The following is a 13,835-nucleotide window of genomic DNA, read 5'->3' as shown; positions in this document are numbered from 1 at the left end:
AGTATACCAAGAACTATTGGAAGTAATATAGCCTAATTTATATAGCCTAAAACCACAGGCACTGTCTTTTGCACTGTTGGATTCCTAGTAACTAGCATGTGGTCAGCATCAATAAGTATTTTAACAGTTAATTCATTAGTGGCCTAAAATCCCAGATATCTGGTATATGCTAAAAAATGTCTTCAAACTTTTTCATGTTATACTTCTCTGAGATTTTCTTACCATAGTTACACACAACATTTATCCAAAGATGATTTAACTGGTAGGTTTCAGGATTGATTAAATACTAGGCAGACAATTCTTAGAGCTAATGAAGGATGTTATTTGCAAATTCAGGTTATATTTTAGCATCTGGGCTCAATGATAATGGTTTATAAATATGGTCAACTGGAATGTTATAATTTTGGATAAAATTACAAAAATAGCAGAAATTATTTTCTGGTTCATGCTAAGAAACACGTCTTTCAATTAAGAGTGGGCTTTAAATTTCTTTTTATCATTTATGCTAAATAAAGGAAGTAGTCTTAGAAATTCCATTACTAGCTATTATTGTTTAGTTTTTGTTTTATTCTGTCTTTACCAGAGATACATCTAACATACACATGTGAATCAATACCTTCCATTTTGCTGTTATTTAAAAATCTCAAGTCTTTTTACATTCTTTTATCCAGCTTAGAATCTTAATAGCTTGTAACAATCTGCCAACTACATAACTTCATCCCGAGTTTTAAAAAATATAACTTTTTTAAAGACGAGAAAAATACTCAACTAGAGTGCATATCAGTGACTTATCAAAAAATAGTTTATCAGAAATAATATCTGAGAGGGATTCTGTATAAGCATTTAAGATTACAAATACACAGACTCTCTAGCTGTTGTATTCATATAATGCTTTACTTGAAATTTTCTTTGCTTGAAATCTGATTTCCCCGGTAATTTACTTACTGTTGCCAATCTTTTCTGTGTAACACTCTTTGTTTTTTTCTAGGAAAAATATTGTTTGTGACCATTGCTAAATCAATTATCAATGAAAGGAAAGAAAGAAAAGGTACTATGTTAGTTAATCAAAAGTTTTGCTAGCCTTTAATAATCTAACTCAGAATCCAGTATGACATAATTATGGAAAAGAAACAAAGTCTAGCGAGGTTAAAATCTTAAGCTGCTACTTGTTTTCAAGAATAGATGAGATAATTTCTTTAAAAAAAAAAAAGAGGTTTGAGTTTGCATGATGCAGTGGAAAGACATAGTTTATAAGTCAGACATGTGGGTGTGGATCTGGCTTCTCTACTTGTTGACACATTAGTGAACCTTTGTGGACCTCAGTACTCTCCACTGTAAAAGGTGAATAACACCATTAACCTTACAAGGTTGTTCTGAGGACTTAAGGTAATGTATGCAAGGTGCCCAGAATTTAGTAGGTGCTAAATAAATAGTAGGCATGATAAAAGAAGTTTTCAGAATGCTAAAGCTGTTGCTCAGATTTCATAGTAGTGTTTTTATGGAGCAGACCCTTACCCCTCTGCCATTGTGTTTTAGCACCGCAATGAAAGGAATCCATTTAGAATGTGAGAGCTTGTCACTCCTCTGCTCAAAAAGCCCCAGGGCCCACTTCTCTCAGAATAGAAGCCAAAGTCCTGACAATGACTTATAAAGCCCTGTGTGATCTTGTCTTGTTTCCTCTCTAAACTCATCTAGTTCTACTCTCATGAAGTACAGATTCCCAATTAAAAGACATCCTTAGTTTTAAACTTGAGTAGAGTGCATGTCATGTGAGAATATTCTGATGATGGGACCTGAGCAGTTTCATTAACTTGTCACTCGAGTTATATTGAATTTGTCTTGAGCACTTGAGTTTTAATAATCTTCAGAGAAGGACTGATTACTATTACCAGTCACATTTGTCTCTGTGTATTTCATTTTCCTGAAGTTAATGAAATGTTCCAGAAAACTGTGTCCAGCTGACGTTGTCCATTAATGCATTTTCAATGAATGCAAGAAAGGATTTGAAATTACAACATTTTGACCTTTCAGTCATTTAGTTTATTTTTTTTTCCCATCCTTTTTCTTGATATATTACCATGTTTTATTCTTTAAAATCATTTTAGTGAGGTACGACTACAGGTAGGATATTAATTATAATACAGTTTCCAAATTAAAATAAAGTATTTTTCTCTGGAAATAAAAGCTATGGACAAGAGGACCTTATAGCACATGCAAGACATTTACAAGAAGCCCTCAGGTTACTTTGCCGGAGAGTTTCCTATTTCCTCAACTGAAAAAACAAGGGGGATTAATTTTATGATATAACCACCTATTTAAGGTTATCATCTTATGAAAGAATTTAATGATAACAAGGGCTTTTCTTTCTCATTTCTCACCCTTTTAGAGTAAACCGTATAAGAAGAAATGAGCTTTTCATTTTGTGGTAACAACATCTCTGCATATGATATCTATGGTGGTGTGTTAGAAAACCCCTGCTTTGTGGACGCACTCAACCTGGTCCCCCATGTCTTTCTGTTGTTCATCACTTTTCCAATATTGTTTATTGGTAAGTAATCTAATGTCCTATAATACACCCCCTGATGTTTCTGAGGCTTATTAATGGCTTAGACATGGGATAATGCTGACTTAATTTCTCCAACATCAAAGCTAATGTGTAAGTCTATGAGAAGTGAACAAGCAAGTGTTTTGTGTTTTCCAATTATATATTTTTGGCATGTAATATTTCACAGGTGAAATGGCAGTTGCATGCGTGCTTATGAATGGCCTTTAGGTAGCAGGAGTAGTTTTTGAAAAAGTAGGAAAGAGGTAATCATATGAGATAGAGCTAAAGCATTTGTTGAGCACTCGCTTTGTGCTAGCTGAAGGGAATGAATAAGGGTACGACAGAGTACTTGCCTTCCAGGAATAGTCTAATGGAGTAGATGTGTCAAAGTCAAGAGAAATGACTATGCCACACTGTAAGCCGACTTACAGGTACACGAACAAATTCTCCTGGGCATGAACCTGCTAGAACAATGAACTCTTCTTGGGGCTGCCAGGGAAGGTTGATAGTAAGTGACATGTTTGAGGACTTGAAAGATTCAGAATGTGCATATTAAAGTGGGAGTAACAGGTTGTGTTTTAGGTAGTGAGAGCATATGCACGAACTATTTGGAAAGAAATTAATAATACAATCTCTTCTATTATTTCACAGTTTACATATACAAAATCCAATTATTTAGGACAATTATTTATAATTTTTATAACTTCTTACAAACCACCAAAATAGACAATTTAACTTTTTTAAAATTATAAAATAGCTTCATATAAAAAGTGATGAACATTCATAAGATAAACATCCCTTGAACCTACCACCACTCACCTTAAAGAATACAATAGCAAGAATGGAAGACAGTCCCTCTGCGTACCATTTCCTGATCTTGTTACTCTTCCCACGTCCTATCTCGTCATAGGAGGTTACTATTATACTATTTTAAATTATTTGTGTATAATTTTCCCATGCATGATTTTGCCTATAAAAATAAGTGGAAAAGGTATCAGATGGATTTTCTTAAGAAAACTAGGATAATTTAATGATCTGCTTAAAAGGAAGGTTTGAAGATGATTTGTATGCTTTTACTTATTTATTTAACAAATATTAATTGAGAGGATACTATGCACTTGGCATTCCAACAGCGATCAAAGAATTTCTGTCATATGGTATATACTGAGACCAACATAGCTCTTGGCATATATTTACTTTAAATGCAGACACTAAATATACTGGGACCAGAGTGGCCATATGTAGAATCACTAGTCATTTTTTATGTGATATTATTTGTAGGGTATTAAGAACGCCCTTTGGCCAAAAGTAGAAAAATAAATATTTTTTACTGTTAATTGTAATTAATAATTTATTTTTGACATTTAATTAATGTCTTGAGAGCAAGGACTGTGACATTCCCTTTTGTATCCCTAGTATCCAGCACAGAGCCTGACAACCAGGGTATGTGAATGGAGTGGAATTGGAACGGACATTGTCAAAGGGAAATGGAATAAAATGCAGACTGCTCATTTATAGCACTGGCTACTTAAGTCAGTGAAGGATCATAAATAAATATCAAGGAAGTCTCAGGTACTAGGAAAACTATAATTTTTCAAAAAAGGCACAAAACTTGCCTGCAAGAGTTTATAGCATAAAGTTCCAGTAGAATATATTAATTGTAACTAACCTTCCAATGATGAAGTCAATTTGGAAACAACTAACACGTAAATCAACTTTCTTTTCAAAGAATGTTTCAAGGGTCCCTTTTGTCTATACAGAAATTCCTTCCTACAATATTTCAAGCACAACTCCCCATTTATTCTTGAAGTTCATGGGGCTTGTTTTTTTCTTCAAGTAGTGAATATCCATTTTTCTACTGTTGGCCAAGGGGCATTCTTAATGACCTGCAAAAAAATGAGAAAACGAAAGGAGACAAAAGTGGAGTCCTTTCCTAGAACATATCATATGTGAAGTGGTATTATTCTACCTATAGTTTTGGGAGGAAACCATTAAAATTTTACTAAAATGTAATCTGAATTTTTTTCTTCAGTGATGAGCTAAGGGTAGACCTATAATGTTTTTGAGCCTGCTTGAAAAATCATCAATGAACAGACTTCAGCTTTCTTTGAGAAAAGTTCAGTATCACTTGTTAAATAGTGTTGCTCCAGTCATAGGGCAATAATTTTTCTCATATGATATGTAAATGATTAAGAGTTGACTCAACTAATGCATCCTGTAGTTCATAACCAAATATGTCTTTTTTTGGTTATCTCTCCACAGATCCCATGTTTTGAAAGATTTTAGATACCAAATTTCTTTTATTATTATCATCAATTTGTTTCCTTTTGAATGAATCAGAAAACTATCAGGAAGAGCTTCTGATTAGCATGAGTTAAAACCATGTTGTTATCTAGAGTTGGTGTTATTCCTGAGCAATGCAACAAATGTCAATGTGTCAGCCCAGGCAGTCTTGAAAAAATTAATTGAAATTGTTATTTTTTTAACATAATGAAAATAGACCAGGATTTCCATTGCTACCCTAGAAAGCACTAATGTTTCAGGAGCCCCTCCCCCAAAAGCTTATCATAATGTAAGTTATTGCCATGATTAAAACTGATCCTTTTGTTTATCTCTTTTTAATTTTTTTTCCAGGATGGGGAAGCCAAAGCTCAAAAGTACAAATTCACCACAACACATGGCTTCATTTTCCTGGACATAACCTGAGATGGATCCTTACCTTTGCTCTCCTATTTGTGCATGTCTGTGAAATAGCAGAAGGCATTGTTTCAGACTCGTAAGTGACTCGATGTACATTACACCATTGCAGGATATTATGCCAATGGGTATATTGATATGGTAGCTAAGAGCATATCAAGTCAGGCTTAACTTTTGGGGCATAACCCATTAGGAATGACAGCTGTCATCCATTTTATATGACAATCATATATTTTGTCTGTATTTTTCTGTTGCTACATATTTCTTTCACACAAGTTCAGATCTCTGACATGCTCATGCATGTACTTTATATTCTTGGCTCCCTGATTCATGTAACCCTTGCAGAAAGTTCTTCTCTCCTTTTAAACATTTCAATGCTTAATTTATCTTTAAAAATAGGTATAAATAGAAAGATTGTCTATATTGATATATAGCTCGAAATAGCTATATATTTACATATTAATTAGTTCTCAGATGTTTCAGTTTATCTTGTAAAGAAGCAAAGATAGATGAGGCAGGCATTAAAAAGGTCCAAAAACCAGTGAGGACAGAGCCACAAATTAAGGCAAAGTGCACAATTACTTTAAAATCAAGATTTGTCATGAAATGCATATTTTTGAAGAAATTTTGTCATTCTTGTAAAAGAAGAAGTTTGCATTAGGCAGTTAGAATATAATGAATTATATTTGTAAACTTTAAAATAATCTGGGGAAAATATTTTTCATATATAGTAGCAAGATAAACTCAAAGCAGTAGGAAATTTTTCATTATGAAATTGTGCTAAATTACCTTTCCCTGAAGACTGAATACAAGAAGGCCTTTAAAGTCTTTAAAAGTAAACTTCCAAAATAATTTTCTTCTTATCTATTAAGAACCTCCTCTGACATCTGTTTATGTTTTTCTGTTGCAATTAGCAAGGAATGAAATTTCTAAGCTTTCTTCATAGAGCCAACTATTTTGTAATGTATTATAAGGGTTTGTTGCAGATATGAGCATTTCTTCATTTATGATAAAAAGAAAAATCAGAGACTTATTAATATATGCCATCCCTCCAAGCATTTAGCAGCTTAATTGGTTATCTTACTGATAACTGTTTAAAACCTTTTGGTGTATCTGTACTAGCATAGTCAATTTTAGTCTTAATTTTTTTTATTTCCTTAACATTTAGGCTGACTCTGTATGTTTCTATCTGTATGTGTAAAGTGGAAGATATTAATAGAGCAGTCCAATATTTCTCAAAAACTTGACTTCATATGGGTAAGGAGGGCTCTTTCTTTCCAGCTTCATGGTTGATGATATTCAGTAAGACTTGGAAATCACAGACTGAACTAATAATGATAATGACATGTGCTAATAGTGGATGCTTCTTTGTAGTAATAGGGGTACAAGACAGGCAAAAATATAGCCTTGATCTTGTGCTATGCTCTCCCACTCTTTAGACTTCTTCTTCTCCTTTTTATCCAGGCTTTTCAAAAAGTCATCTTCCAGTTACTTCCAAACCCAAAAGTTTAGTTTCCTTTCTCTCTTGCCCTTTCTTATTCTGGAAACTGCTTCTACAAGAATCTCTGTGACCATTAATGACACTTTAATGCATACCTTTTTGCCTTTATCATAATTATTACTTTTGACACTGCTGATCATTCCTTCTTTCTTTTTTTTTAACAAAATTTTTATGAACTATTCTTTACTTAATATATAACAAATGCTCATTATAATTAGTGAAACAATGCAAAGGCTTCACTAATTGAATATCTGATTTTCATTTTTAGTAATACAAACAAGTGAAGCTATTAATTATTTTTTTTTTGGAACATGCTTATCTGTTTTGTACAGGTTTTTGTTCTCCTTTTTATTTCTACCTAAACAATCTGTGATTCCAGTTTCAATACTCTCGTAGGTATAGGAGTCATTTTTCAGTTTGCTCTTTAGTTTAATTTGATTGGTTTATTATTAGAGAATGCAGTTTATAAAATGATTCCTTTTTGGAATTTATCAACATTTTCATTATAGTCAAATATTTGATTATTTTGAAAGTATTTAATGAGTAATTAGAAAGTAATATATTTACTTTTGTAGGAGACAAAATTTTATTGAGTTTACTGACTGGATTACTAAAGTCCCATATGTTGGTTATTTTGGTACTGCTTATCAAATTCTAAAAGTAGTGTATTAAAATCTTCATAATTATTGTGTTGGTTTTAATTTTTATTATTTTCTCATTTTTGAAATTATTCTTTTGACCTTCATGATGCAATGCTTTTTAAATTTTCTTTCTAACTTTCTGACTAAAGATATTCTGCTCTAATATGGTAGATGAGCTCCTTCTAAACCATTGAGGTCTGAAAACCATATTCTAAAAAATAATAGAGCTTAAGGAAAAAATAAGGATAGGAGACCACTCAAAACCTATACAATTCTTTACATAGAGAGCTAACAAAATGATAGCAATTCTAATAAAAAATTCTAACATGGCTAAAATACATGTTAAATCCCTAAAAAAGAAATGCCATAATAAACATAAAACCTTACTGTAGCTGCTGTTATCTCTATTAATTCTTTACAATTACTTTCACTAATGATGTTTTGTCACTCTTTTTCTAACTTCTTAAATTGACTATTAATTTATTATAATTATTTCTATTTGAATCTGTTTAAGGTTATAAACTTTCTTCTAGGTATGGTTGTGACCACATTTTACAGTCCTTGATAAGGAGTGTGCTAATTTTTAGATTTTCTAAATATTCAGTAAATGACTTTTGGATTCTTCTTTGACTCAATAATCAGAGAATATTGGAAGCTTTTTCTAATGTCTGTGCTGATGAAATATTTATCTCCTACTTTTTCTCTTTGACCATTTTGAACTATTTATGGGAAGTGGTAGGTGGTTTTTAAGTGCTACCATACTACTTTGAAATATTTGCTATCATGTCTATAATGATTCAAATTATCTCACTGATCATCTCCCAAATCTCTTCATATATTTACCTATTAGACAAATCCCTTTGCATGTTTATTAGACACCTTCACAATCCTCACATCTCCACTGAAACTTACTTGCTTCCTCTCTCCAATCTGCTCATCCTCTTAATATCTTATTTGCTTACAAAACCATCCACCCGGACATTATTTTCTACCTCCCCATTGGCATCGTCTTCATACTCTAACACTATTTAAGTCCTGCCCACTTTAACAATTGATCTTTTCCATGTTTATTATTTCCTGTATGTTATTGCTGCCAAAACTTAAGCCAGGTCTTCATCATCTGTTGTACCCATGGTTTCTTAATGGTTTTTCTTCATTCCATTTCTCTCCCTCCATAAACCCACATACACCTATTAATTCCCTCATCCACATTCCTGCCAGAGTGATCCATTTAAAATACACATCTGAGGCTGGTTGTGGTGGCTCACGCCTGTAATCCTAGCACTCTGGAAGGCCGAGGCGGGAGGATCGCTCGAGGTCAGGAGTTTGAGACCAGCCTGAGCAAGAGTGAGACTCTGTCTCTACTAAAAAAGAGAAAGAAATTAACCAGACAACTAAAAATATATAGAAAAAATTAGCCGGGCATGGTGGCGCATGCCTGTAGTCCCAGCTACTTGGGAGGCTGAGGCAGTAGGATTGTTTGAGCCCAGGAGTTTGAGGTTGCTGTGAGCTAGGCTGACTCCACGGCACTCTAGCCCAGGCAACAGAGCAAGACTCTGTCTCAAAATAAATAAATAAATAAAATACACATCTGAGCATATCACCTACCTGTTAATGTGTTTCAACTTTTTGCAAGAAGTGATTCTAGCTCCTGACCGTGGTATACTAAGCCTTTCATGATACATCTTATCTTAAACTTTCTATTTCAAGAGTATTAAACTACTTGGAATTTTGAACATGTTACGCTGTTTCATGCTTCTATATATTTGCACATTCTCTTCTCTCTTTTTAAAGTGCCCATTTTCCTGACCAATGGGTTCCTTTTTATGTTTCAGTTCCCACTGTCAATCTTGCCTCTTCTGAAATGACTTCCTCAAATGTCCGCTTTCCCCCAATCTTGAACTGGTCACTCTTCTCTATGCCATTTGTGTATTAATCTATATTCAAGTAATTTGAGAAAAGTTAAATGTTTTACTCTGTGGAATTATTAACGCCACTGGAGTTGAGGGCTGTCCACCATGCACATCTGATCCTGTCATATCTGTGGTTCACCTAGAGCTCCCTGCTGCCCTCAGAGTGAAGCCTAGTCCCCTAGCAGTTGCACTGAATTGCCTGCAATATCCTTGAACACATCCGGATTCTGCTTGGAATGGTCTTCCTCTCTTCTTCCTCTGGGTAGCAGCTCCTCATCCATAAGGTCCCATTTTAGAAGTCACTTCCTTTACAAAGTAAAGTTTGTCTGTCACAGACACAAGCCCTGTGTGCTCTCACTGTCTCTTCACCTGTGTTATAATTTCTTATTTGCTATTGGTATCCCCAATGGACTCTAGATTTTGTGACCTCTGATGCTGTAGCTTATTTTGTTCATTGCTGCATGCCAGAAACCTAAACTTTCTGGACCAGCAAATACATTTGCATTGAATGAGTTAATGAGAATAGAGAAATCACTGAAGACCATAAAGTTTGGGAATAAACATACTTTTTGCATACATTAGAATTCAGATTCAGTGGACTGTTTTTACTTGCTTTACCTGTTAAATTATTTCAGTAGTTCCGCCATTCAATATCGGAGCCATGTATTTGTTTTTGTTGTAAGCATTTTAAGTATAGTTTGCTGTGATTACTCAGCCCTCCATGTTAGGACAAATGCTTCCTGCAGAATTATCTCTTTCAATACATGCTTCCCGTATGCATTCTTTTAGCAACTACCACTGCATTCTGTATTTTAAACACCTTATTGCTAAGAGAGAGTTTTAATGAAAACACTGGGGGAAATATGAGGAATTATCTGGAGCCCTCAGCTCTAGACACTGACATTGTACTGCTCTTCGTAGACGGCGGGAGTCCCGGCATCTCCACCTCTTCATGCCGGCTGTGATGGGATTCGTTGCCACTACAACATCCATAGTATATTATCATAATATTGAAACATCAAATTTTCCTAAATTACTGTTAGGTAAGTATGACCAAGTTTTTTTTCCCCTCCAAGAGAGTTATTTATTTTTCTTTTTCCTCATCATAAATACTGTCAGAGTGGGTTGGGAGTGGGAAGCATGGGAAAACCACAATAATTCATTCTGTGGTCACCCAATAAAGGTCGGTTGAAGATCAGATCAGCTGAGTTGCTCTAGTCTAGGTTGTTAAATTTCATTCTCTCAGGATATCCGTTCTCCAATAAATGCCCTCGTGGTGTGTCACTGTATGGAAGTGGAGGGAGTGTGTTGGTCTGCTGGCTCACAGAAGTTGCGTTCTAAGGATTGGAGCTCTTGCTAGGAGCTGCTGCACCATGCTGCCCCGTGAACAAGTCATCTCATCCAGTTCCATGTTTTTGCCTCTGGGTTGGAGTCCTGAGGCATTTTCCAAAGGCCCAAGCCTTTCACTGATGCTGTGGGATTGCCACATTTCCCAGGAATTGCTGTGGAGGCATCAGGGGTCTTTCTGCAGCCAACTATGCTTCGTAGCATGATGGAAAGTTTGCTGTCCTGAGAAGCAGCTTCCTCCAAACACAGCCTCCCACATCTGCATCGTCACTGAGATTGCCGTATTAGCCCCTCTTTCTTCCTTGTCCTGTGGAAATCAGAGACCATCTCAGATATTCTGAATTTTATTTTTCCCTTAGGTCAAATAATATAATGCTTCCCAATTAGTTAGATTCAATACTCTGACCCATCCTTGTATTCCTTGGTATACTGTACACATTTCATAAAGAGATGAAGGTGTAGAACATGGATCATGGGTGGACTTCAGGGGCCTGTGAACCTCCTAAAATTGTAGGCAGAATTGTGTGTTTATGTGGATGAATGCTTAGTTTCTGAAGTTCATAGATTTCAATTGATTGTTACGTAATGAAAATGACATTGGCCGGGCGCGGTGGCTCACGCCTGTAATCCTAGCACTCTGGGAGGCCGAGGTGGGCGGATCGTTTGAGCTCAGGAGTTCGAGACCAGCCTGAGCAAGAGCGAGACCCCATCTCTACTAAAAAAATAGAAAGAAATGATATGGACAGCTAAAAATATATATAGAAAAAATTAGCCGGGCATGGTGGTGCATGCCTGTAGTCCCAGCTACTCGGGAGGCTGAGATAGGAGGATCGCTTGAGCTCAGGAGTTTGAGGTTGCTGTGAGCTAGGCTGACGCCACGGCACTCATTCTAGCCTGGGCAACAGAGTGAGACTCTGTCTCAAAAAAAAAAAAAAAAAGAAAATGACATTGACTACTGATACAGAAATTAGGTGAATAAATCATTAAAATACATAAATAGTATTTTATTTATTTTCCCAGAAAACATTAGTATTTAAAGTAGGTGCATGGAAAATACTAATTATGTTATTCTATGTTGTGTCACACTACATGAATCAGGCAAAGGCAATCTAATAAAAAAGGTAGACAAAAGTAAATATTAATTTAAAGGGTTTGTCAAAGTCTGAATTGTCTTAATGGAAAGCTCTTTGGTACAAAATGTGAGGCAGACATTATGACATGTGTGTAAAGATGCCAAAGAAAAAAAAGAAAAAGAAAAGTGACATTTGCAATAGGTAACTGGAAAGAAAAATATACCACTTGAGTTCAATATACTAGATATACATTTTTGAAAAATTGATAGTGATAGAAAGGTTGTAAAATGTAATTAGAAAGGGATGCATATATTAATAATATTTTGAAGGAAATGTAATCCTGGCTGTAATTGTTATGTAGATGCAAGGCAGAGGGCATAATTTAATCCTATTTCTCAAAGGACTTATAAAGATAAAAGAGAGTCTAACTTTCTCATTATTTTAAGAGAAAAACATTTGAACCTAGAAAAATTACTCTTACTTTAAAATGACAAAGCTACAATGTCATTTGTCCCAACATATCGTTATGAAAATCACTAAACGTACAGAAAGTTAAAAGAATGATGTGAATTTCCATTTACCTGTCACCTAAATTCTTCAGTTTACATTTGTTCTATTTGTTCTATCAGGTCTAGATCTTTCTAGCCCTCTGTCCATTCCTGTATCCATCTTAGTTTTGATGCATTTTAAAATAAGTTGCAGACATTAGTATGCTTCACCCCTGAACACTTCATGCATGTCACTAACTAGAGTTAAATATTTGTTTACCATTCTTTTTGTGAGATAATTTTAAATGTATGAAATATATCAAACAGAAATCTTAATTTGCTACATGCATACACTTGTATATAAACACTGTCATGACATAGCCATCATCATCCATGCAAGATTTTTCCTTCCTTCCCTCCCTCCCTCCCTCCCTCTCTCCTTCCTTCCTTCCTTCCTTCCCCTCCTCCTCCTCCTCCCTCTTTCCCTCCCTCCCTTCCTACCTACCTTCCTTCCTTCCTTCATTCCTTCTTCCTCCTCCTCCTTCTCCTCATCTTCCTCCTCCTCCGTCTTCCTCTATTGCCCAGGCTGGAGTGCAGTGGTGTCATCATATCTCACTGCAGCTTTGAGCTCCTAGGCTCAAGAAATCCTCCTGCTTAGGCCTCCCAGGTCCTTGGGATCACAGCTGTGCACCACCACGCCTGGCTCATGCAGGTTTTCTTCTGCCCCTTCCTAGTCAATCACCACTTTCACCTCCACCCTCCAATATCTGTTCTGATTTTTCCCCACCGTAGATTAGGTTTGCCTCTTCTAGAACCTCATGTAAATTGAATCATACACTATAAACTCTTTTGAGTAAGGCTTCTTTCTCTCAGGGTGATCTTTTGATGCTCATCCTTTGATTTTGTAATTGTTGGATAGTATTCCATTGTACGAACATATCATAGTTTTTACATTCTCTTGTTCATAGACATCTGGACTGTTTCCATGTTTAGATTACCATGAAAAAAAGCTGCTATAAACATTCTTGTGCAAGTTTTTTTTTGTGTGTGTGTGTGTGTGTGTGTGGCTATCTGTATTTATTTCTATTAGGTAAATACCTAAAAGTGAAATTGGTGGGTTATAGGATAGGTAGGTAAATGTTTATATTTGTAAAAAACTGACAGATCTTTTCCCAATGTGGTTGTGACATCTTATATACTCACTAACAAGATATGGCAGTTCCAATTCCACACGTTCACCAACAATTGGTGATTTTGGTTTTTCTAATTTAGCCATGCCAATGGGTTGTACCAGTAACTCATTGCAGTTTTAATTTGCATTTCCCTGATAACTTATGACACTGAACACTTTTTGTTATCTTTGTGAAGTGGCTATTCATATCTTGTGCCCATTTTTATTGGATTGCATTTTTATTACTGAGTTGTAGGAGTACTTTGTATGCACTAGATACTAGAATATCATCGTATATATGTTTTGAGGATATTTCCTGACTAGTCTGGGACATGTGTATTCATTTATTTAACAGGGTCTTTTGATGAACAGAATATTTTCATTTTGATGTAGTATGATTTATCATTTCCTCTTGTATTCAGTTATTAATTTCTGGGTCTTAAGAAATCTTTGCCTTCC

At 35.2% G+C, this 13,835-nt stretch overlaps 1 protein-coding gene across 1 annotated transcript in view; it reads left to right on the top strand.

Moving 5' to 3' along the window:
- The first annotated feature begins 990 nt into the window (after positions 1–990).
- Positions 991–13,835, top strand: part of ABCC9 (ATP binding cassette subfamily C member 9) — a 119,401-nt gene continuing 106,556 nt past the window's right edge. The window contains exons 1-4 of the mRNA XM_069491280.1: positions 991–1,048; positions 2,387–2,548; positions 5,180–5,321; positions 10,219–10,340. Coding sequence (XP_069347381.1) covers positions 2,407–2,548; positions 5,180–5,321; positions 10,219–10,340 — 406 coding nt within the window. The 5' untranslated portion in view covers positions 991–1,048; positions 2,387–2,406. The remainder of the gene's footprint in view (positions 1,049–2,386; positions 2,549–5,179; positions 5,322–10,218; positions 10,341–13,835) is intronic.

The sequence above is a fragment of the Eulemur rufifrons genome, chromosome 16 (genome assembly GCF_041146395.1).
Source record: "Eulemur rufifrons isolate Redbay chromosome 16, OSU_ERuf_1, whole genome shotgun sequence".
Taxonomy (NCBI): Eukaryota; Metazoa; Chordata; class Mammalia; order Primates; family Lemuridae; genus Eulemur; species Eulemur rufifrons.
This window is presented reverse-complemented; position numbering and strand designations above follow the sequence as displayed.